Source organism: Canis aureus, chromosome 25 (genome assembly GCF_053574225.1).
Source record: "Canis aureus isolate CA01 chromosome 25, VMU_Caureus_v.1.0, whole genome shotgun sequence".
NCBI lineage: Eukaryota > Metazoa > Chordata > Mammalia > Carnivora > Canidae > Canis > Canis aureus.
The window spans coordinates 42710619-42732571 of NC_135635.1; the positions used below are offsets into that span (position 1 = coordinate 42710619).

The 21953-nt window shown below is 48.2% G+C and overlaps 1 protein-coding gene across 16 annotated transcripts in view; it reads right to left on the bottom strand.

The window, feature by feature from the left end:
- Positions 1-21953, bottom strand: part of TSPAN9 (tetraspanin 9) — a 199958-nt gene that overhangs the window by 107462 nt on the left and 70543 nt on the right. For 8 of the 16 annotated variants that reach the window (XM_077871448.1, XM_077871446.1, XM_077871447.1 and 5 more), the window contains one exon: positions 14244-14359. The exons of the other annotated variants lie outside the window; for them this stretch is intronic. In XM_077871448.1, coding sequence (XP_077727574.1) covers positions 14244-14325 — 82 coding nt within the window. In that variant the 5' untranslated portion in view covers positions 14326-14359. The remainder of the gene's footprint in view (positions 1-14243; positions 14360-21953) is intronic. 16 annotated transcript variants of the gene reach the window in all.

Below are 21953 nucleotides of genomic sequence, written 5' to 3' on the forward strand. Positions count from 1 at the left end.
GTGATTGGACCAAGAGACAAGCTATGGTAATCAACCAAAGGCACCGAGGATCCTCTACTAGCATGGGAGGCTCGGAGGAGGAAACAGGTGTATTACATGGACATCACAACCCACTGGCGTACACGAAACTCAGTACCAGTGATGAGATGCCTGCTGTATGTCAGCCACTTGTGCCTTCACGCATTCTGTTCCCTGTGTGGAATGTACTTCCCCCTCTTGGCCACGCTGTTTTCTCTATGAAGCCTCTTCCCTCCCTACTACAGGCAAAACTAGACATTCTCTTCAGTGTTCTCTGAAGCCCCTGTGTTAAGATGCCTGCCCTGCACACTGCTCTGTGAGTCTCGATGCTAAGAATGGGGAGGAGAGAGGGACCAGGAGGGGATTCCTGGTCATCTTTGAATCCCAGAACCTGGCCCAGTGCCTGCCTCATAAGAGGTGAAAATGAATGAATGCGCAATGGACAGATGCAGGCAGAGAATGCCCCCAGAGGTGAAGGGAGACAGATCCCTAGTGTGTGGCTCTGTGGGCCCTCTGAGGAGCAGGACAGGCAGTGAGTGTTCCTGAGAGGGAATAAGAGCAGGGTGCAGGGCAGAGCAGAGCCCGGGGAGCCAGTGTGGGTCTGTTTAATATGCAGCATGTAGATTCCCAGAAATCAATGCTCATTTTTAAAACACCACTGCCCAGAGCCACCCTCACTGCTTGGTTCCATGGTCGGTGTTAAGTATCTTTCTATTTATAAAGCAACTCTGACTGCAATGTGCAGTGCCGGTCCCAACCCAGCCTCGGAGGTGGAGCAGAGTGAGACAGAGAGAGAAACTGAGGCCTAGAAACAGTCTCCAGGAAAGCCAAGGAGACTGTACCCCCTCCCCAGGGGCTTTCACATTGGAAGGCCTGCTGACCAGCTGGAAGGGGGCTTTCCTGGCTTCCATGAGCACTGCCAGACAGGCTGGGCCTCTCGGAGTGAGTCTATGAAGCACTAAGGGAAATGAGCCCAGAGAGACAGGAAGCTCAAGCAGCCTGGCTTTCCCAGTCCAGGATGCTGACCTTCCCAGCCTCTGTCAGCTCCCTGTTTCATACCACCTCCAAGGCAGTCACGCTGCGGCTCACAGGGACACCCCTACTTGGATGCCGTCCTTTCCATTCCTTCTTGGGCTGTCTCCCCGCCTACCTCCGTGAGCCTGGACATCAGATGCTTTTAGGATCAAGGCCCAGGAAGACGGATTCTCCTGTGCCACCCTCTGGGGCTTCTCTCTCCCAGTTTGGGTTTCAGTTCTGAGGGACTATCCTGCTCCCCAGCCTCACAGCTCAGCGAGATGCAACACATCCCACATGACAGCCTTCACTTAACAGGGTTCGTGTCCACAGAACACTCGAGAAGTCAGAGGCTCATCCCAACACTCCATACCATGCAGGGCACAAAGCTGGTGACAAGAGCCTTATGAGTGTTCGTTGGCCATCTCTTCCAAAAGGAAGGAAGAAAAGATGAGGCGGGAAAGGAGAGGCTGAAGAACCAGGCAGCCCTCTTACTTACATCACCAAATCAGGAGGCTCCTGAGGTCCCAGCCATGTCGGTTAGAACCACAGATAAACCAACCAGGTGCTGGGCCCATAACTAGACACCCAGAGGAGGGCCGCAGGCATGGCAAGGCATACATGCTGGTGAAGATGGGCACATAGACCTCTCTCCCTCTTCTAACACCCAGAATCTGGGAATGTCAGAACTGGAAAGTGGCCTGGAAGTCATTTAGAGTCATGCATACATGCAAACACTCTTCACAATTGAGGAAGAAATGAGCTTCCAGAGGAAAGAATTAATTCATCTATGGTCATCTAGCAAGGCAATAACAGAACTGATAGGAAAACCCACATTTCTTGACTGCGTGATCAGTGTCTTTTCCACTATATTCATTCAACAAACATTGGCAGAAGGGGTCAATTTAAGACATAGTCGGTCTCTGTTCTCAAGAAGCTTAAAATTTAAGAAGTAGGGAGACGGAGGGAGAGATATATAAAACAAACAATAACTTTCAGAGAAAACAAATTCATTAAACAGCACAAGAATGTGACAAGTGGTATAATACCAATGGGCACAGATATGGAGGTGACTGCTTCCACTGGATGGGGGCACTGAGCTGGGTCTACTGGATGAGCAGGAGTCTGTCTGCCAGATATAAAGGAGAAGGGCGTCCCCATCCCAGGGAGAGAAAATGGCACAGGTGTGCCCCAGAGACTGGAAGTACTTGGCAAAATCAAGAAGTGCCAGAAGGGCAGTGGACCTGGTGCATGCCACTTGTGAGGGCTACAGAAGCAGGGCTGGGCCCCATGCAAGGGACCTGGAAGGCCACACAAGAGTCTGGGTCTTCCCCCAGGACCAGAGGGTGCCAGTGAAGTTAATCTACCTGAGAAAAATGAGCATCGTCGTCCATACACCAGGCACAGGTAACCAGGTCAATAGGCACAGCCACTCTGCCCGTACACGGCAGAAGTCAGGCTGGAGGAGGCCAACGAGGGAGCTATTATAACATTCAGGTAAGACACTTAGAGCACCTAAACTGGGAAAGTGGGGCCCAGAGGCAGAATCAAGGTGGGGAAGTTGGATGTGGAGTCCAAGAGAAAAAGCTGAGAATGACTCCTACATTTCAGGAAGGGGAGGGCTGGGGTGGATGGTCAGGTGCTTTGCCGAGACCACCCTCTTCATTTAATAGACTCACCTGCCTCATGCAGTTAGTTACTTTTTGTGCCTACATGACTTAGACAGCTCCGCATTCCCCAGGGGCTCAATCAATACTTGCAGGTTGCCGTTGATTACAAAGCAAGCACAATTCTAAAGCTGGAGAAAGCCTTACTAAGTGACAGTGCTGATGGATCTAGTGCCAGAGTGGGTCACATGAACCAGTCCCTCTCACCACCTAACTGGTCACTCATCTCACCCCCTCCCTCTGGACACAAACAGGGTCATGTGGCCAGTGGCTCCAACCAGGCGTGGGCACCAGGAGCCCCCACGGGCAGGGGAAGGTCCATGGAAAACACTCAAAACTAGACTCCCATGGTGCTGATTCTTGCATTACCGTGGGACTCAGGAAGCTGCTTTTAAATTCTCTGGGTGACTCAATGCTCACCTCCAGAGACCAACCAATTATGAAATTCTCTCACTTTGAGATAAACAGGATTGCGAAGCTAGAGTGGTCCATTGCCTGAAACAGACAGTGGCCACAGACAGGAGACCTGACGCAGTCCCTGCTGGCTCCCCAATGCCACCCTGGCTGCAGAGCAGCACCCGCATCCAAGGACCAATCTGCATCCCTCCCTCCCTCAGTGCACAGAAAGCAGTGCTGGGGCTGGGGGCGGGGACACTATGATAGATGGATCCCGCTTTGCCAGCTGCTGCCAGAGGGCCAGGGAGGAAGAGGAGAAATGAAAAGCCTGGGAGATATTTTCCCCGTGATTTGTGCCGCACGAGATGCCCTGTAGCAATATTTATCCTGCAGCTCTGTCCCACTTTCGTTTATTATCCAGCCTAGCCTGAGTTATCACAACCAGGACGGGACCCATAAACTAGCTACCTGACACCATCGGGACCATACAGCGTATTTTAAAATCTCAAGGAGCAGCTTCAATCCTCTATGGAAATTTAAAGAAATAGGTGCCATCCTCATCCTCTGGGGACTGGGGCCATTCTCGAAGCAGATGCAAGGAGCACCTGTCCCCCGGCTGCCACATTCCCAGAGATGCACCCTGGAGACTGCACCATGCACGCCCTTCCACATCCTACCTACAAGCACAAACCACAATCTGGTCAGTACCCCCTTGTTTGGGACTGCACAACATGACTTCCAGAGATGCAGATCATTTCTAGGGTTGAATTTTAATCATCCATCATCAGTATTTCATTAAAACATTTGCCAGCAAATGAATGAATAATGAATTTATTGAGCACCTTCTGTTACATCTTAGGTCTGTGCTGGGGAAAAGGGGTTGGTTAGAAGTATAAAACCCGGCTCTCAACCTTACCTGCCCAATCTGCTCAGAGGACACACAGGACTGAATCACTAACAATGCAGGGAGGACAGGATTCTGGTGTGGGGAGGGAGGGACAGCAGGGGCCACTGGGAGTTCCCGGGCTGAGGGATCAGCCATCAAGAAAAGCTTGACAAGAGGGCAGACAGTAATTCCCAGATTAATAGCAATTTCTAAAGATCCACAGATTAGTTGTGTGATCTAGTTGCTAGCTCTCAGGTGGTATATAAAACCAGAAGAGAAAACAAATCCCTTCTTAGGGCTTACATTCTGATTTGAGGACAAGGGAGCTACAATAAAGAAATAAGAAAGAAGTAAAATATATATGTGTGTGTGTGTGTATACATATACATATACATATACATATACATATACATATACATATATGCTATGTAGAAAATAAAGATGGATGGGGATACCAGGAATCCAGGGCATGGGGGAAGGACAGCTATTTTGAGCTGGGTGGCCAGGGAAGGTCTCAGCCTTAAGCTAGAGGACACGGGCAGGGAATAGTGTAATAATCCAAGCAAGAGATGATGGATCGAGCCCTGGACCAAGGCTGTGGCAGTGGAACTAGGAATAACAGAATGGATCCTGTTGTTCCATAAAGGACATGGGGTCAGGGGGTAGAGGAGACCAAAAGTGCACTTTTAGATACATTAGGATGTCTGTTATCCATCCAAGTAGAGATATAATCCCATGATTCGATGACTCAAAGAACTTTAGAAACAGAACAGACTTGAGAGAGTATGACTCAGTGTCCTTACCCAACAGGTAACAATGGGATGGTGACCTGGCAGCTCTCCAAGCAGGTGCCACTGCCATACAGTCCTGCTACTCTATTCCGGGGTCCATGTCATCACCCCAACACTCCTATGTGGCTCACTGGGAGGTCTGACCTATAAGTCCATCCTATTCTCTAGTTGAGGCAGTCTGAGGCTGGGAGGAGCCAGCCGACCTGCCCAGGGCCAGTCGCACCCGGCAGCAGAGCCCTGCTCAGTGATCTCTTCCTGCTGCTACACAGACCTGCCATTTACATTTTGCTTCCAGGAGTATAATTTTCATGACAGAGAGGGAAAGATCTCTGCTTCTAGAAGCTTTTTCATAAAAGCTGCTTACAAATTTGGATCTTTCCCCAAAAATGGACATTCAATACAAACTCCATGCTATCCAATATCTGGACGCAAAGAGGACACGGTTAGGAATGACACGAGAATACCAGTTGCCGGGATGAAACTGGAAAAACTGTAAAGTCTGTCTCCACAGAAAGGAAGACAAACACTACACTCTGGCATGGACCAATGTGGATATAGCAAAAGGTTCTCGAATGTTTCCAGTAAACACCATAAATGAGATGGATAGTGGAGAAATTCAGATTTAAGTGACATTTTTTTGAGCACTTCTATTTCCAAGTTGCTTTTTCGCTTCACTCAGTCCTCACAGCAACCCTGTGAGACGGTTATCATGATTCCCAGATGAAGGACCTGGAGAACTAAAGGAACTTGCTCAAGGTCACAGATGCTAGAAGATGATAGGGAGGAGATTCAGGACACCTGGCCCCTTCTCCAAGACATTTGACTCCTAAACCAGAGCCCTTCCATTGCCACACTGCCTCCCAAAAACAAGGAAAGAAAGAACCCCATAATCAGTCTTAAGGGGATGGCTTAGTCTAACTCAGGGCATGGAGCACATCTCAAGGCTCCCCTGCATCCTTCACCTTCCCCTTCTCCAGGACTGGCACCTTTCTAGACCCTATTACTTCTGGCCAAAAGGAAGCCACCTGCCCACCAGGATCCTTGCCACAGGCTTCTTCTCTCCTTCAAATAACACTCAAAAACCACCTCCTTTACCAAGCCCTCCAAGATAGCGCGATGCCTCTTCTTCCTCCAATGAGCTAACGGAGTTGCAAGGGCCTCACAAAGGTCAGGCTCTACGTGCACGACCCCTACCCTTGAATCTACAGCTGTAGTCACTCACATCCCTGACACCTCTGGCTCTGAGTGTTTACAGTATTTATATTTAATAATGGTATCATATTACTTGTGAGCAGCACTTTTCACTTTCCCCAGGCTATCGCATTGTTAACTCGCATGGTCCTTATCACTGCCCTTGGCAGCAGGGAGGGCAGGTATACCTACTGCTACTTGACATATGGGGAAACTGAGACACGGGGGATAGAACTCCTCCCAGGACACCAAACTCACTGATAGCTGAACCAGAAATCAGAGCTGCTCATATCCAGGCCAAAGGTCTTTCCACCAGAACACAGGAACTCTGTGGCTCAACTTCCTAGAGCAGTCTCCTCCCACATCTCCTCCCTGCGAGTGCCAGAGTCAATCATATCCTCCTCCAGCCTGAAGCCAAGCTATCCTTGACCACCCGAAACAGAGTGAGCACCTTCTGCTCACCACAAGGAAGGGCAGAGCATCCCGCGTATGGAGGGCCTTTACCCTCTCTTAACACCCCTGTCCAAAAGCTGGAATGGTCAGAAGAAACTCAAGAGCATGTGAAAATGGAGCTCTCGATTGCATCCACAGACAGTCCCATCCAGGCAGACTGCTGCCAGGGGCTCTGGAAAGAAGAGAGAGATGACAAGCAGATAAGCATGCACACACTTCGTGTTCCTCGCTCCATTTAATGCCACTTGAGATCACCACCTTACATTTCTCCACTACCTGCCTCTTGAGTGGCATCCAGACCTGAGCTCATCCATCCACACACCAGCACCAGCTAGGAGAAGAGGCGGGTCCAGTAACGGACCACATCTTATTCACTCATTGCTCAGCAAGAGTCTTGCTGATGGAGACAAGAGGGAAGGAGGGATGGGGAGCCACCTTAGAGGGCCAGGACCTGACCTGGGAAGAGAATGGAGATTGACCAGCTCCTCCCCGCCCAGGCCCCACTCTTCCTCAATCCCTATAACTCCTTCTTGAGACAACCACTGGTAAAGAGATTGGATGGAGCCCTTCGTGAGTAAGTAATGATGGCCCCTCAGACAGAAAGGGGCAAGAGAGAGGGAGGGGAATGGGTCGGGGTAGGGAAAGGGACGGTATAAGTGTACCCCGTCGCCTGCTTCTGCTTCTCATATGCTCTTGTACCCTGTCCCGGGTTCATGACTGGTGTACATGACTTCTGTTCTCTGTGCTGAATGCTGGGGAACTTGAGGCAGAACCCAGGGCTTGTTCTTCCAGCCCCTGAAGCACCTGGCACGTGCATACTGGGAATGCATATATACTGGCTCTTGGCTTTAAATTGAAGGAGGCATAAAGAAAAAGGCCAGAGGGAAGATTTTATGAAGACCTTATCAACTAAATAGGTTTGAAGCATCTGGAAGGAGTCAGTACAGCATAGAGGAGATTTCTTAATGATAAAGAGTGAGTGGTTCTTTGTCGAGGATGCTAAATGCCACCACCACCCCCCACCCGTCCCACCCCCGCCTTGCAGGGAACTGAGCTAAATGGTGCTGTGAGCTCTCCCAGGCCCACATAACACTTTTTGGTGCATTACATGTGACATGACAGCAGCCTCCTAGGGCTGCTCTTCCCCCTGCTCCCTGGGGCTCCCTGGGACCAGACAGGAGGAATCACCCTAGGCTGTGCTTTCACCTACAAAGGCCTACAGCCTCTGCTAACTTCAGTCTTTCCACAAGTACATGCCCATAACCTGACCCAACAGAATTAAGCCCAGAGGCCCCAAAGGAGCCAGTGGTATGGTTCCAAGGGGATGGAGAGTACAAGTGAGGACACTGCCCCAGACAGGGAGGCCAAGTAGAAGGTATCCCCACCCGCCCCCCAAGGGATGGCAGCCAAGGCCCCTGGAGGAGAGGCAGTCAGCCTTGGTCCCTGTAATCCCAGGTCAGCAGCTTCATCTGTCCCCCAGCAGCTCCCAGTCCCTCCATCACAAACTTACAGAGAACACCCAGGGCAGCCATGCTCACAGCACTTAGGCAGCAGCTTCCTGGACTTAGAGCCACATTTGAGGGGCTTGTGCATGCCCCAAATCCAGCCCATCATGGGCTCTATGCCCCCATAGCCACCCTAGCTGTCACCATCATGCCCTCCAGCTGCAGCTTAGGCCTATCTCAGCACTTGTCTTCCTGTGCACCGTGTGCCTGGCACTATTCCAACCAGCAAAGGGGAAGGCAGGTGCAGAAGCACACAGTACAACCCTAACCTCAAGGGGCTTGCAGCTCTTCCTATTCTAAGCCGACCAGAACTGGACTGCAGTTATAGATTTACTTATCATCCCTGAAATATGCCTCAGTCTCTCTGTGTCCTCATTGGCTGGCCTAGAGGAACTTCCTTGATGGAAGAGCTAAAGGTTCCAGTGTGTGCTCCAAGTTCATTCCTATTGCTCGACTTCACTGGTCGCCAGCAAAGTTGAATAGAAGCCATTCTCAGATACTACCACATGTCTACCAGAATGGTTTAAACAACAACAACAGAAAATACCAAGTCCTTGGATAAACACGGCCATCAGGAACCCTCTCATACACTGCTGTCAGGACTCCAGATTGGGACAACCCCCTTGGAAAACTGACACTACCTATGCAAGTGCACCATTCCCATATTCCATATCCACCCTTTATATAGACCTAGAAGAACAAGTTTTAATGAAAAAGGTATACCAGCATATTTACAGAAGTGAATAACCAAATATTTTTAATCAAATATACTTTGGTTAAAAATCACCAGTCTTGGGGCACCTCGGTGGCTCAGCAGTTGAGCATCTGCCTTCAGCTCAGGGCATGATTCTGAGGTCCTGGGATCAAATCCCGCATCAGGATCCCCACGGGGAACCTGCCTTTCCCTCTGCCTATGTCTCTGCACCTCAATCTCTCTCTCTCTCTCTTTCTCTCTCTCTCTCCTATGAATGAATAAAGTCTTTAAAAAAAAAAAAAAAACAAAGTCTGCAAGCTGCCAAAGTGTCCATCAGCAATAGAACAGCTACATCAATGATGGCACAGTCAGTCCCATGGAGCATACCATGCAACAATGCAAATGAATGAACTATAGCCACCTCCAGCTACATAAATGAATCTCAGGACAAAAAAAAAAAAAAAAAAAGGGCAGGGAAAGAAGCCAGACACAGAAGAGCACACACTGTATGATTTTACTGATTTGAAGTTTAAAAACAAAGCTATGTTATTCAGTGTCAGGACAGTGGCTACCCTTGACTGAGGGTAGTGACTGGAAAGGGGGCAGGAGGGTGACTCCTGGGTGCTGGTAATGTTCTATTTCTTAATCTGTGTCCTGGTACCACCAATGTGTGCACTTTGTAAGAGTTCAACGGGCACTACGTTTCTACATATGTATGTTGCCCCTCAACCAAAGGCTAGAAAAAGTTTCCATTTCTGTCTCTTTTATTCACCCTGCAGCCCTTACATATTAAGGGACAAAGCTGTTCATGTAAAAGGAACCATTGATCATCTGTGTGTGTGTAATACCCTAGTCATTTTTCATCTCTAAAATGAAGAATATGAGATAATCTCTAAGGAACCTTCCAGCTCTAGATAGTCTGATGCTTTGATCCTATTCTTAGTAAAACCTCATTAATCAGTAATAAGAAATCTCCCAAATTAGTGAAAAATAAAAAAACAGAACATTTGTTTAAAGAAGGCAGTGTGACAGCTTTCAAGGACTAAGCGCATTACAAATTAAAATATAGATGTCCACTAAATGGAATTTAATAAAAAAAATTACAATATGCATTTGGCTTATTCTACTTAATACTACTTGAAGATTATTAAAGTCCTGTGTCTTGCCCATGTTAAATCATTATTTCAACCTTTTCAATCAAGAGGAGTCATGAATGCCACATTACTGCATCTGCTACATTACAAGTCACCGAATAAGAGCATTCTGATGGTGACATAGACCCAGACATCTATAATCCCCAAGCCCCGGCCACCTCCACTCCCAGCCCTGTGAATTTTCGGCCCCACACCTGGGAAAAGCCGAGCCCGGTGTGAGCCCTGTGCTGATCCCACTCTTTGAGGGCCATGCTTCGCATGTGGCTGTCCCCAAACATAACCGACACACAGATTACTTGGGAGACTTAAGACACCCCCGGGAGCCTGGCAACACCAATGATGGCAATGGGATGGGAATTCTAGGCGCCATCATAAATAAAACCTCTGCTCAGTGGCTAATCTCACAGGCGCCTCAAAAATACACAAACAGATAGACCAAGGCTCGCCTGCAGCCTTGAGGGCTTACAACCAGGGGCGCCTCCCTCCCCGACTGCCTGCACAATCACAGCCCGGCTGGCAACTCTCTTCTGGCTCAGTATCTCTGACTATATGATGGGGGGAAATGCCCTACGGCCCTCACCCTGCTTCAACGGGTTGGCAAAGGAACTGGTTCATTAACACTCTAAATATCTGGACTCCTCCACCAAATAAGAAAGTATGGAGGAACAGTCACATTAAGGAGGTCATTTCCTGGAGGCCTTGAGCAGGATCTGCACAAAAGTAGGCATCTCATCAAAGTTTACTGAAAAGTGAATGAGTGAACCTGATTCCCAGCTAACTCCCCACTGACAGCTCTTTTCCCCCACCAACGGAGAGTGTGCGATGGGATCAGTGGTCATGTACTTGATTTGAGAGAGTTAACTCACAGGACCCAGCTTCCTCACTAAATATCTAAACATACGGAGGACTCAGGACTTTATTCCATCAGAAAAAAGGGCAGCTGAGCTAGGCCTCCCTTCCCCCAGCCTCAGGGCTATGAGCGCACTTCCCCTCCTCCAGGCTCCACCACCTGTCTCTGGACCAAATAGGGATCACAGGGAGGCATTTCCTGAGCTCTGAAAGCTTGCTGACCCTGAAGGTTAATCCTACCCCTCTGTGGCCAGGCTACACAACCAGGATTCTCTCCCTCCCAACCCCTGAAGCACAGAATCCTAGAATTGCAGAGCTCTAAAGGACCTGAGAAACCATAAGTTCAAGGCTCCAATATGTCCAGGATTATCCCAGTTTCCCAAAGCAGGATGAAGAGGACAGGGTTCAAAGCTAGGTCTTCTGACCCTCAGCCTAATGCTCTTTTGACTAGACCCAAAATAAAGCCTACTTGACATCCAAATGCCACTTTGGCCCTTTGGTGGTGGTGACATGTCGTGCCATGCTGAGGATTGAGTCAGATGCAGAAGAAAGACTGCTGTGATCAATTAGCGACATCCACCTTGAGCCAAGGAAGAGGGTTTTGCATGAAGCATTTGCCAGCCTGCCACTACGCCACACTGATTCCCTGCACTGATGAACACTCTGCACCTCCTTTTCCAGAAACTCTTGAGTGTCGTTCTAGAGGCTGGGATCTATGCAAGGGCCAGGGATACTGACTGTCCCCCATGGAGAAGACAAGAAACTGAATCAAAGAGTGAAGGAGACGAGTCTGAGGTAGGATTAAAATCCAGAGAATTCTGCTTTTGTATCAAACCAACTCTTTTTACTGTGTGCCCACTATTCATGTCTTAAACATGGGTCAGATGCCTACTGTGTGCAAGACAGGGGGTATGGCTTCCTAACTGTTGCCACATCTCACAGACAATGAACATGCCTCCTACCCTGCTGCTAACTTCAGGAATGAGTCACCTTCCTTTCTGCCCCACAGACCCTGTATCTGAACATAGAGGTCTGAATATCTCTCAGGATTGCTGTAAGGTTCATGAGTGAAAATCTATAGGAAAGTGTGTTAGGAAACAGAAAGCCCCTCCATATAAGGATGGAGGGTCACTGTCATTTCCTCCTTCCCCTTGCCTCTCATTAGGGACTCGGCAGCCACCAAGCCTGAGCCTCCTTGCCAGCTGGTCTCCCCCAGAGGCCCTCTGTAGCTTGACATTCTTCCAGCCAGGAACTACCATGGGGAGAGGAACAGTGTGAAGAGGTGAGGCCATATGGAGAGAGGAGCTGCCTGAATCAACTGACGGGAGAAATCCAGCTGCCACTTCAATCATAGCAGGTGAGTCTCCAATATCCACAGGCTGCAACTCACACCAGAGATTTTCTGTATCCTTCAGGGCAGAGTAAGGGATTACCACTGATGTGTTATCTGCTCCAATTCTTCCTGCCAGGAGTCAAGTCTAATACCTCTGTAATGTGGGGCCCCATCGACACTCTCTACACCCAGAGATGGGAATTGTACACAATGGCTAGGGAAGGCCACACACTCGTATCTGTTCCTCGCAGATCCTTCCTACTCCAGGATGTGAAACCCAGGAAAATCCTCTGGGTAACATAAAGCTGTAGGCACAACACCTTCCTGGGGGATGGAGACCTAGCATCAATGATCAGTGACCTAGGCACTGTAATCAAGCCCACTTTGCTAAGCAACAAATGTCTGTACAGCATCATGCTAGGTGTGGTGGAGAGCCAAGGAGAAGGAATGCCACGAAATACAGGACCAGAAAGCCTGGGCCCTATCCAATGGTCCGTGTTTTGATTCTTAAAAGATTTTAGCAGAGCACAGAGTGTGGAACGTGGCAAAACAGAGGTGGAAACATAAATAAGGAGAAGATGCAAAAGACAGGGGGGCAAGAAGTGGTAGCTAAGTTTTTTGGAAACAATATATAAGCTGGACCTGGACTGGTTGACAGACTTTGGAAGTTGGCCAGAGGCAAGTGAGGGGAAAAGGAACAGATTGAGCACCTGGTAGAAAAGCATTCTTTCATCCCATTTAGTTGTTGACTAAATTCAGCCCATTTAGTCAACAACTTTTTAGTGCCAGGCAGTTGCTGTGTGTAGAAGTGAACAGAACAAACAAGCACGGAGGTCTGTGCTGACTGCAGCCAGGGACCCCAGAAGAGGACAGGAATGAGCCGGGACAAGAGAGCTGGGCCCTACTGGAGAGGTCTACCAGTTACAGCTCCCCCATTCCCATACTATCAACAGAGGCTGGAAAGAGAAGGCCTGGGCCCTCTGTGTCCCCCACTGCCTTCCCACAGGTACTCTAGCCCACAGGCTGACTGGTGCCTCCGTACCTGCTTCTCAGTATCTGCTTCAGCTTTCATGGTGAGGAACAGGGTTCTTTGTGGACTGGGAGAGAAGCGGGACATACAGCCCAGAGCCTGATATAACCATAACTTGCCTTACTAACTTCCTTAAATCTACCCAGGGGACCTATTAGCTCTGTTGAAAAAGTGCTGAGGGGAAAGAAAATGGTCCTCCTCTGGCCTGAAAGCAGTCATATTAAAGGATCCAAAAAGCTGGAAATGCCCTCTTTCCTCTTATGCCCAAACATCCATCATCTCTGGTCTCAGCTGTCATGGTCATCCCCTCCCCAGTCTGATCAAGCTCTGCCAGGGCCTCACCAACTGGGCTCTGGGACCCTCAGACATGTCTCTAGTGGATAACTTCCCTGCGCTTGGTTCCAGTGGGTTCGAGCCAGGGACACCCCTGCTATGATGGGAGCCCACATCCTATTGTTCTGATCTTTGCCATCATTAGAACCAATTATTTAGCATGTAAATATATACAACACCTTTCTGAAAGTTGTGAGGAGCAAGGCAAACAAACACAGATTCTAAAATCTCAACCCTGCTAGGGATTTATCCCAAAGATACAGATGCAGTGAAATGCCGGGACACCTGCACTCCAATGTTTATAGCAGCAATGTCCACAATAGCCAAACTGTGGAAGGAGCCTCGGTGTCCATCGAAAGATGAATGGATAAAGAAGATGTGGTCTATGTATACAATGGAATATTCCTCAGCCATTAGAAACGACAAATACCCACCATTTGCTTCGACGTGGATGGAACTGGAGGGTATTATGCTGAGTGAAGTAAGTCAGAAGGAGGACAAATATTATATGGTCTCGTTCATTTGGTGAATATAAAAAATAGTGAAAAGGAATAAAGGGGAAAGGAGAGAAAATGAGTGGGAAATACCAGAGAGGAGACAGAACATGAGAGACTCCTAACTCTGGGAAATGAACAAGGGGTAGTGGAAGGGGAGGTGGGCGGGGGGTTGGGGTGACTGGGTGATGGGCACTGAGGGGGGCACTTGACGAGATGAGCACTGGATGTTATGCTATATGTTGGCAAAGTGAACTCCATAAAAAATAAATAAATAAAATACAATGAAAATTACTCTAAATAAATAAATAATAGCATTAGTTTAAAAATATAAAATAAAATCTCAACAAAAAGGACTGTCAAGCAGAGCCTGAGGAGCTGTGTGGCAGCGGTACTGCTAAAGGAGGAAAGGGAAAAGCAATCAAGAGCATTCACCCCCCTCCAGGCTCCAGGCTGGGCATTCCCCACAATTTCTCCTCAGATGGTGGGCTGATCCAAGTCCCAAGGTCCCATGCATTTCAGCACTTGGTGCCAGACAGCCCCCTATTCACCTACAAAAAAAAAAAATGAAGTTATACCCCTGCCTCACACCATACACAAAAAATAACTCAGAAGGGATCATGGACTTAATGTAAGAGCTAAAACTATAAAACTATTAGAAGAAGGCATAGGAGTAAATCTTTATGACCTTGGCTTAGACAAACGTTTCTTAGGACACCAAAAGCAAAAATAATGTGAGGAAAGTTAAATAATCTGGACTTGGTCAAAATTAAAAACTTTTACACTGCAAATGATACCACCAAGAAAATGAAAAGCCAACCCACAGAATATAAAGGAATATTTGCAGATCATATATTTGCAGCTGATAAGGGGCTTCTAACCAGAATATATGAAGAATACTTACAACTTAATAATTAAAAGACAAATAACTCAATTTAAAAACAGGCAAAGTAAAAAAAAAAAAAAAAAAAAACAGGCAAAGTATATCAACATATGTTTCTCCAAGGAAGATACACAAATAGCAACTAAGTACCTGAACAGACGCTCAACATTACTCATCAGAGAAATGCAAATCAAAACCACAATGAGATATCTATCTCACACCCACTGAGATTGCTACAAGACAGACAATAATAAGTGTTAGCAAGGGTGTGGAGAAATTATGATCCTGAACACATTGCTGGTAGGGATGTGGCCACTTGGAAAATAGTTTGGTGGTTCCTCAGAACATTAAATATAGAGTTACCATATGACCCAGCACTTCCTCTCCCAGGTACACAACCAAGAAAAATGATACCATGTCCACATACAAATTTGTGCACAGATGTTCACTGCAGCATCAGTCATATTAGCCAAAAAATTGGAACCATCCAAATGCCCATCAAGTGACGAATGGATAAACAAAAGGTGGCATATCCATACAACAAATTATTATTCAGCCATAAAAAGGAACAAAATACTTGTATGGTCTGCAACATGGATAAACCTTGAAAGCACTGTGCTAAATCGGAGAAGTCCATCACAAAAGACCCCACATTGTATGACTCCACTTACAAGAAATCTCCAGAACAGACAAGTCTATGAACAGACAAGTTAGTGGTTTGTCCAGGGCTGGGTCAGGGGGAAATGAGGAGTGACTGCTAATGGGTACAGGGTTTAACTTTGGAGGGATAAAATGTTCAAAAAGTAGATGTGATGATGGCTCTACAACTCTGTGAACATGAAATGGCTGTGTTCATTCGCTAGCACTGCCACAACAAAGTACCACAGTCTGGGTGGCTCAAAAAACAGAAATTTATTTTATGATTCTGGAGGCTAGAAGTTCAAAATCAAGGTGCCTGTAGGTTTGCTTTCTTCTGAGGACTCTCTCCTAGGTTTGTAAATGGCTGTCTTCTTCCCATGTCTTCACACGGTTCTTCCTCTGAGTGAGTCTTTGTCTTAACCTCCTCTTCTTAAAGCACACCAGTCCTATTGGATTAGGGCCCATCCCAATGACCTCATTCACCCTTAGTCACGTCTTTAAAGGTCCTATTTCCAAATACGATCCCATCTTCAGGTACAAGGGGCTAGGGCTTCAACATATAACATATCGCTGTTTTTAAAATCCCATCCACAATCCTAGATATCAGCTAGCCCAACCCTTTGTTCTACACACGTGGTACTGAGGCCCAGAGATGGAGAGCCACTTGCCCCCCCAATCACAGCTGGTCAGAGGCAGAGCTTGGGAGTAGAATTCACAGCTGCTACTACAAGTCTGGTGCTCTTTCTACTATATCCTCCTTCTACCTGAACCTCTAGGGATCATAAACTAAACAGACAATGATGGGAAAAGTAAGAGAACTTTAAGAAAAATGCCTAAGAACTTAGATCATGTGCAATTAAGAAGTAAATATGCTCCATGGCTTGTGGGAAAGGGGGCAGACAGCAGAGCTCTGAAGAGGCCCTGGGAGAGACGCACACAGTGCCAGCAGAGTCTGTGAGCAAATTCTACATTAATTCTGTATCTGCTGTGTGCCATGTGAAATAGGAGCTTGTTCCTGAGCAAGATGTGCTTTACAGAAGAGTTGGCACTTTAGCCAATCCTTGAAGAACGGGCCCAATTCCACCGGGTGAGGGTTTTCCAAGCAAAAGAACCATGTGACCAAAGGCAGGTAATTTCCAGACCTGTTCAGGAAATAGCAAGTTGGCCAGAGCAACGGAAGCATATGCTTTGTACAAGGAACAGTGGGGGATTACAAAGCAAAGGTAGGCTGAGGTCAGATCCTAGAGAGCTTTGCATGCTACGCTTAGAAGCATGGACTTGAGATAAGTAACAGGGAACCACTGAAGTTTCCGGGACAAAAGTGAGCATCACCCGAGGAGCGCTCAGGAAAGGTGCCACCACCCTGGCCAGCACAGAGCCTGGGAGGCCACTTCAATAGCTCTTGTGTGAAGCATTCACAGGACAGGAGAGGATGGCAACAAGCATGGTTGATGAGAAGAAGCCAATGGGATGTGGGGAAGCAGAGAGCTCCCTGTTTCTAGGGGAGCTCTCTCCAATTTATCTTAATTAGACTTGGGAAAGCGAGAAGTTGAGGCAAGCGAGAAGAGGAGGGAACTCTGCAGGCACTGAAAAGCCGCCAACTCCCAGAGCCCATGTTGTGATCCGGTGCTGACAGCCCTTCATCTTTTCTATGGTGGGTTTTCTTTTCTTTCTTTCTTTTTTCTTTTCTTTTTTTTTTTTTTTTTTTTTTTTAGGAGCTTAAGGGAGGGGTGGGGAAAGGGAGAGAGACATAATGGAGTTGCTCAGTAACAAAAGCCCTGATGCATTTCTACTCTTTTTCTCCTCGGGGTGTGCTAGTCCACTGGCACCCTATAATCCTAGGAGATGTGAGACACAGCGCGTACCTTACTGTTGCAGTGCAGACAGCAGGGGCACCTACCCACCAGTGGCTGCCAAGCACCCCCTGATCAGGGAGAGGAAGGAAGAGCCCAGAAACAGACATGGAGGATGGGAAAGACAGCATGAGAGTTTGAGAGAATCCTCAGTTTGAGTCCTGGGTGTGTTTCCCTTTCCAGCTTTGTGACCTTGCATCAGACACTTCCCCTCCCTAGGTCTGGGTTTCCTAGTCTTCATTGACACCAACAGCCACTACCAATTATTCAGGCTCTACTATGCGCCAGGGGCTGTTTCAGGCTTTTATCCCTTACAAAAAACCCTATGAAGTAAGTATTTGTTTCCCCATTTTACAGGTGGAGAAACTGGGGTCCAGAAGTTTAGTAGATTAGTCAAGGTCAGAAATCTATGCTGAAACCCAGATCTGTTGAGCTTAAAAACCCCCATTTTTAAACCATATCACATTTAATGCGACTCAAGTGGAAACAATAAAGCCTGCTCTTCCCTCCCTCATCAGCTTGCTATGAAGCTCAGGGGAGAGAATTCACTCTCAGAACAGCAAGGGTAAAATTTGTCTCTGTTGACATGCTAGTTACTTCAGGCCCAAACGTATTGGCCCTCAAGTCAACTAGAACTCACTTTCACTCAGGCCCTAGCCCCAGGCCCTCCTCCTACAGAAAGTCCTCCAACTACCTAGTCTTCCACCACGCTGGCCCACCGTCACTTCCTCCATGGTGCTCTCAGTCCCTAGATTGCACTGGGCCCCTAGAAGCAAAGCCCAGGTCTCCCCTGAGTTCCAGACTCTAAGAGTCTACCATTATCAGGAGATGGTGCGTATCCCCATAAGTTCCCTCACTCCTGACCACTGGGTCTCCCACTGCAGCTGCCCCTCACTCACCCCAATCCTAGAGGAGATTACATGAGAGGACGAGGATAAAATATCCAGCGCAGTGCCCGGTACCAAGAGGGTCGTAATCTTCACAGCTGTTCACAAGATCTGGGCCCAGGCACCACACAACCTTTTGACTCTTCAAAATCATGTTCCCTTCCCCGGGGTAGTCATCACATGCCAAATCTACACCCAGACAAACATCCTGATGCTCCTGACACAAGCTGGGAAGGACCTCGACCTATTATTAATAGAGGAAAATTGGATCTGACATTGTCAGAGATCTGAAACCTCCCAGCTGAGGGAAGCTTTGTTTTTTTTTAATAAATAATAAATAACTCAGGGTGTTTATTTCCCAAGCAAGTCGTACATCTTAAGTGTCACTAGGCTCACATGTCAAGGCTGTCATCTAGAGAAACCATGGAGTGATGCTGGCGTCTTCAAGTCCCCTCTCCTTCCCAAAGAGCTCCAAGAACCTCAAACGGATCCTCCTTCATCTTCTCTACAGCCCTCAGAGGGAGAGGGCCCCGGCGACTCTGCCTCCAGTGTGCCTACAATAAATACTTGCTAACTGCCCAAGGGGGATGATTTTCCTTACTTGCACAGATGGGAAGATGGAAAAAAGTCAATTTCCTCAGCACCCACCTAATCTAATTTTCCCCGTTCCGACTCTGCCTCAAGCCCTCTCTCACTGGAGACCTACCTCCTCATACAGACCTTGCTGGAGGGAAGAAAAAAGTAAGCTATGGCCTCTCACTCAAGACAGACCAATCGACACAGACACCCTATCTCATTGTTGCCCAGAGCAACGTGCAGAGAGTAAGTGACCATCTCCCAAACCCTTACAACAGAACCAACGGTCCCTGGCCGGGTGCTTCCAGAGCAATCTGTCTTCCAGCTCACTGGGGGCTCCAGTCATGTCATGCTCCATCCTGTCATGCTCCATCCTGTCATGCTGTGTGCAAGTTGTTCCCCTCTCCACGATTTTTACTAATTGTACAGCTTTATGTTCCTCGTACCCTCCCCCGAAGGGCCCAGCACAACTGACCCCTAACACATACAGCAAGGCTAACAATCTAGCTCCCTAAGCTACAGGTGTATTTTGTTGATCCATACCAAGTTTTTTAATTTTTTTTAATTAGTTGCCAATAGTTAAAAATCAGATTTTACCCCCAAATCAGGCATTCATGCTTCCTTTCAAAACCGGAAGATCTGGCACTACCAGGTTCATATTCTGGTGTGGTAACCCGAGCAGGTACAGGGTAGCAAGTCTTCAGTCTGTTGTAGACCCTGGCCCACATCCCTCCTCTGAGCTGGCAGCTTTGCACACACTTTAGTTGCATATAGTTCAATGGATGAGCTTGCGGTCATTTTGGGCTACAAGATCCCTGAGGGTTAGAGTTGGATCTATTTCTCATCCTTTCAATGGGACCAGGTGGAGGCGTGAGCTTAGAGAATTACCCAAGTTGTTAAAACTACCTAGTCCAAATCCATGTACCCAGGCCAGCAGGCTTCAGAGCCAGAGCTACAACAGAAATGCAGAGTTACTAGCCTTTAAAACTCTGCTACCTAACTCACTTCCAAAGCCAGTCTGTAAGGCTAGACTGAGACCAAGATCTGAGCTAAATCCCATGGCTGCTCTCAGGCACCTGACTTCCGACAGGCAGTTAACAGCCCAGAATGAGATCTTCCATTACTCTAGGAAAGAATGCCTGGCTTCTTGACTCATCCTAGACAATAATACAAAAGGGGGAGATAGAAAGAGAGGGTAGGAATGAGAGGAACAGGAGCCACATCAGTAGACACACACACACACACACACACACATATATATATATATATATTCTGCTGTAATACATTGCTGTGTATCACTGAATTAGTATTAGCTCAGTCAAAAAAGTGTGAACAAACTAAATGTTCAACAATGGGAAAGTTGATAAATACTCGGTGATTACTATGTAGGCACTTAAAAGACTAATTGTGATGATTATGTAGCTCATAGTAGGATATTAAAGCAAAGAGAATGCAAAACTCTATCTCCACTATGACTATAATCATGTGAAGATCATGCCTGCAAGTAAATGCAAACTAAAGGCATCCTAGAAGATGGAAAGTGGATTTGTCATGGTGGCAGGTTTTTCCTCTCTCTCATTCCTTTGATTTGTACTCTTATTGTACAGCATTAGTTCTATGAGAAGTATTGGTTTCTGAGCGTCCAACCTGCTCCTGACCCTCAAACAAGCTAGCACAAATCTAAAACCAGATGATGAGGAAGGTTAGGTGGAGAATGTCTCCTGCACTCACTCAGGGCCTTCTGGGAGTCCCACAGGGGCAGGCACAAGGCAGAGGATTTGCCACAAATCAGCCTGCAGGGTTGGGGGGACACTCCCTGTGCCTCCTCCACCACACGTACAGCATGAAAGGAAGCTCAGCTCTCCTCACTGAAGGGCTATCTGCCAGGACCCCCTGCATGCTTGTGTGGCCCTCTACGGCTCTGTCACCCAGCCGGGGTTTCAGAGCTCCCCATCTTCTGGACACTTCCAGAAAGGAGCAGGCTCCCAGGGCTCCAGGCCAGAAGCAGCCACACCAGCAGTCCCATCCCTCACCCCTCTGCAATACATGTTTTGTCATATCCATTGCTGGGGACTTCAGAACCAGTCCGGGGAAGAGGCTGCGGGCTGAGGGAAGCAGAGCATCAAGACAGGGGGACCGCCAGAGCACCCCCTAAAAAGGAGGAGGCCTACCATGGCATCAAGCCAACCCTCCCAAGAGCCCAGGGAAGGCAAGGGAGGGACTGAGTGTGGGCACCGCGTGGACAACCAAAAGACGTGGCCCCACAGCGGCCTCCTGGCGACCAGGTGCTGAGCGGCTAGGAGGTAGCAGCTGCCTCATTGTAAGCGGTAACAGAGAGCCGGTGCCTCAGAAAACAGAACGAGACACATTCTCACATATACTTTCCAAGCTGATCAGACTCCCCAGGGACAGATTTCCTGCTACGGATTCCCCCTGGGACCAAGAGAGAGCCGGAGGAAGGAAAAAACCTTCTAGAGAAATCAAACCCCGAATCCAGCAGGGCATCCCATTTTCAGGGAAATTCACTTATATTCAATTGTTGGGCTTTTACTTTTCAATTCCAAAAACTGGCTTCTTAAAAAAGAAAAAAAAAAAAAGGTGGGGGTGGGGAAGAGGGAGGGAGGCATTCATTGCCACCCTATCCTCTTCAGTGTCTGGGGTTCACAGAGGGAGTCCCCGGGAACAGGGCCACAGTTCTGACAAGCAAGGGCAGGAAGAGGGCAGCCCAGCTGGTCAGGTCAGTAAGCCCCTCAAAGGGCATCTGCAAGCCCGGTGCCTGCCCAGCTGGTGGCATCTGCTGGAGGGGAGGTGGCGGGGAAGGGCAGGAGGGCCAACAGGGACAGCACCGACTGGGCAGCAGGCAGCCAGCCCCTCCTCCTGTAAGCAATCCCCACCCCAGGGTTATTTCCAGGCACTTTTTCCTGTGAGAAAAGAATGGGAGGCATGCAGGCCAGCCATTCCCCAAATCCACCCCACCACGGCTCCGTGCCCAATTACGTCCAGTTGGGGGGGGGGGGGGCAGCTCTCCAGAGCCTGTAATCAGCAAATCCGTTTAAGAAATGCAAACTGGCAGCCAGAAACGAGTGACATAGGTAATGCGAGAGAAGCCTCCCCTAAAGCTGAATGCACGCATGCTCACAGGCTCTGCGGGTGTGTGGGAGCGTGCGCTGGCCACGCCAGGCTCTACAAACCACATGGAAAGGTGGCCAGAGACACTCCTGGACTTTTATAGCTCTTCGGGGACCTGATCTCCAGGAAGTGCTAGCAACTGCAATCCAATTGTGTCCCTGGCTAGAGAAGCCGGCTA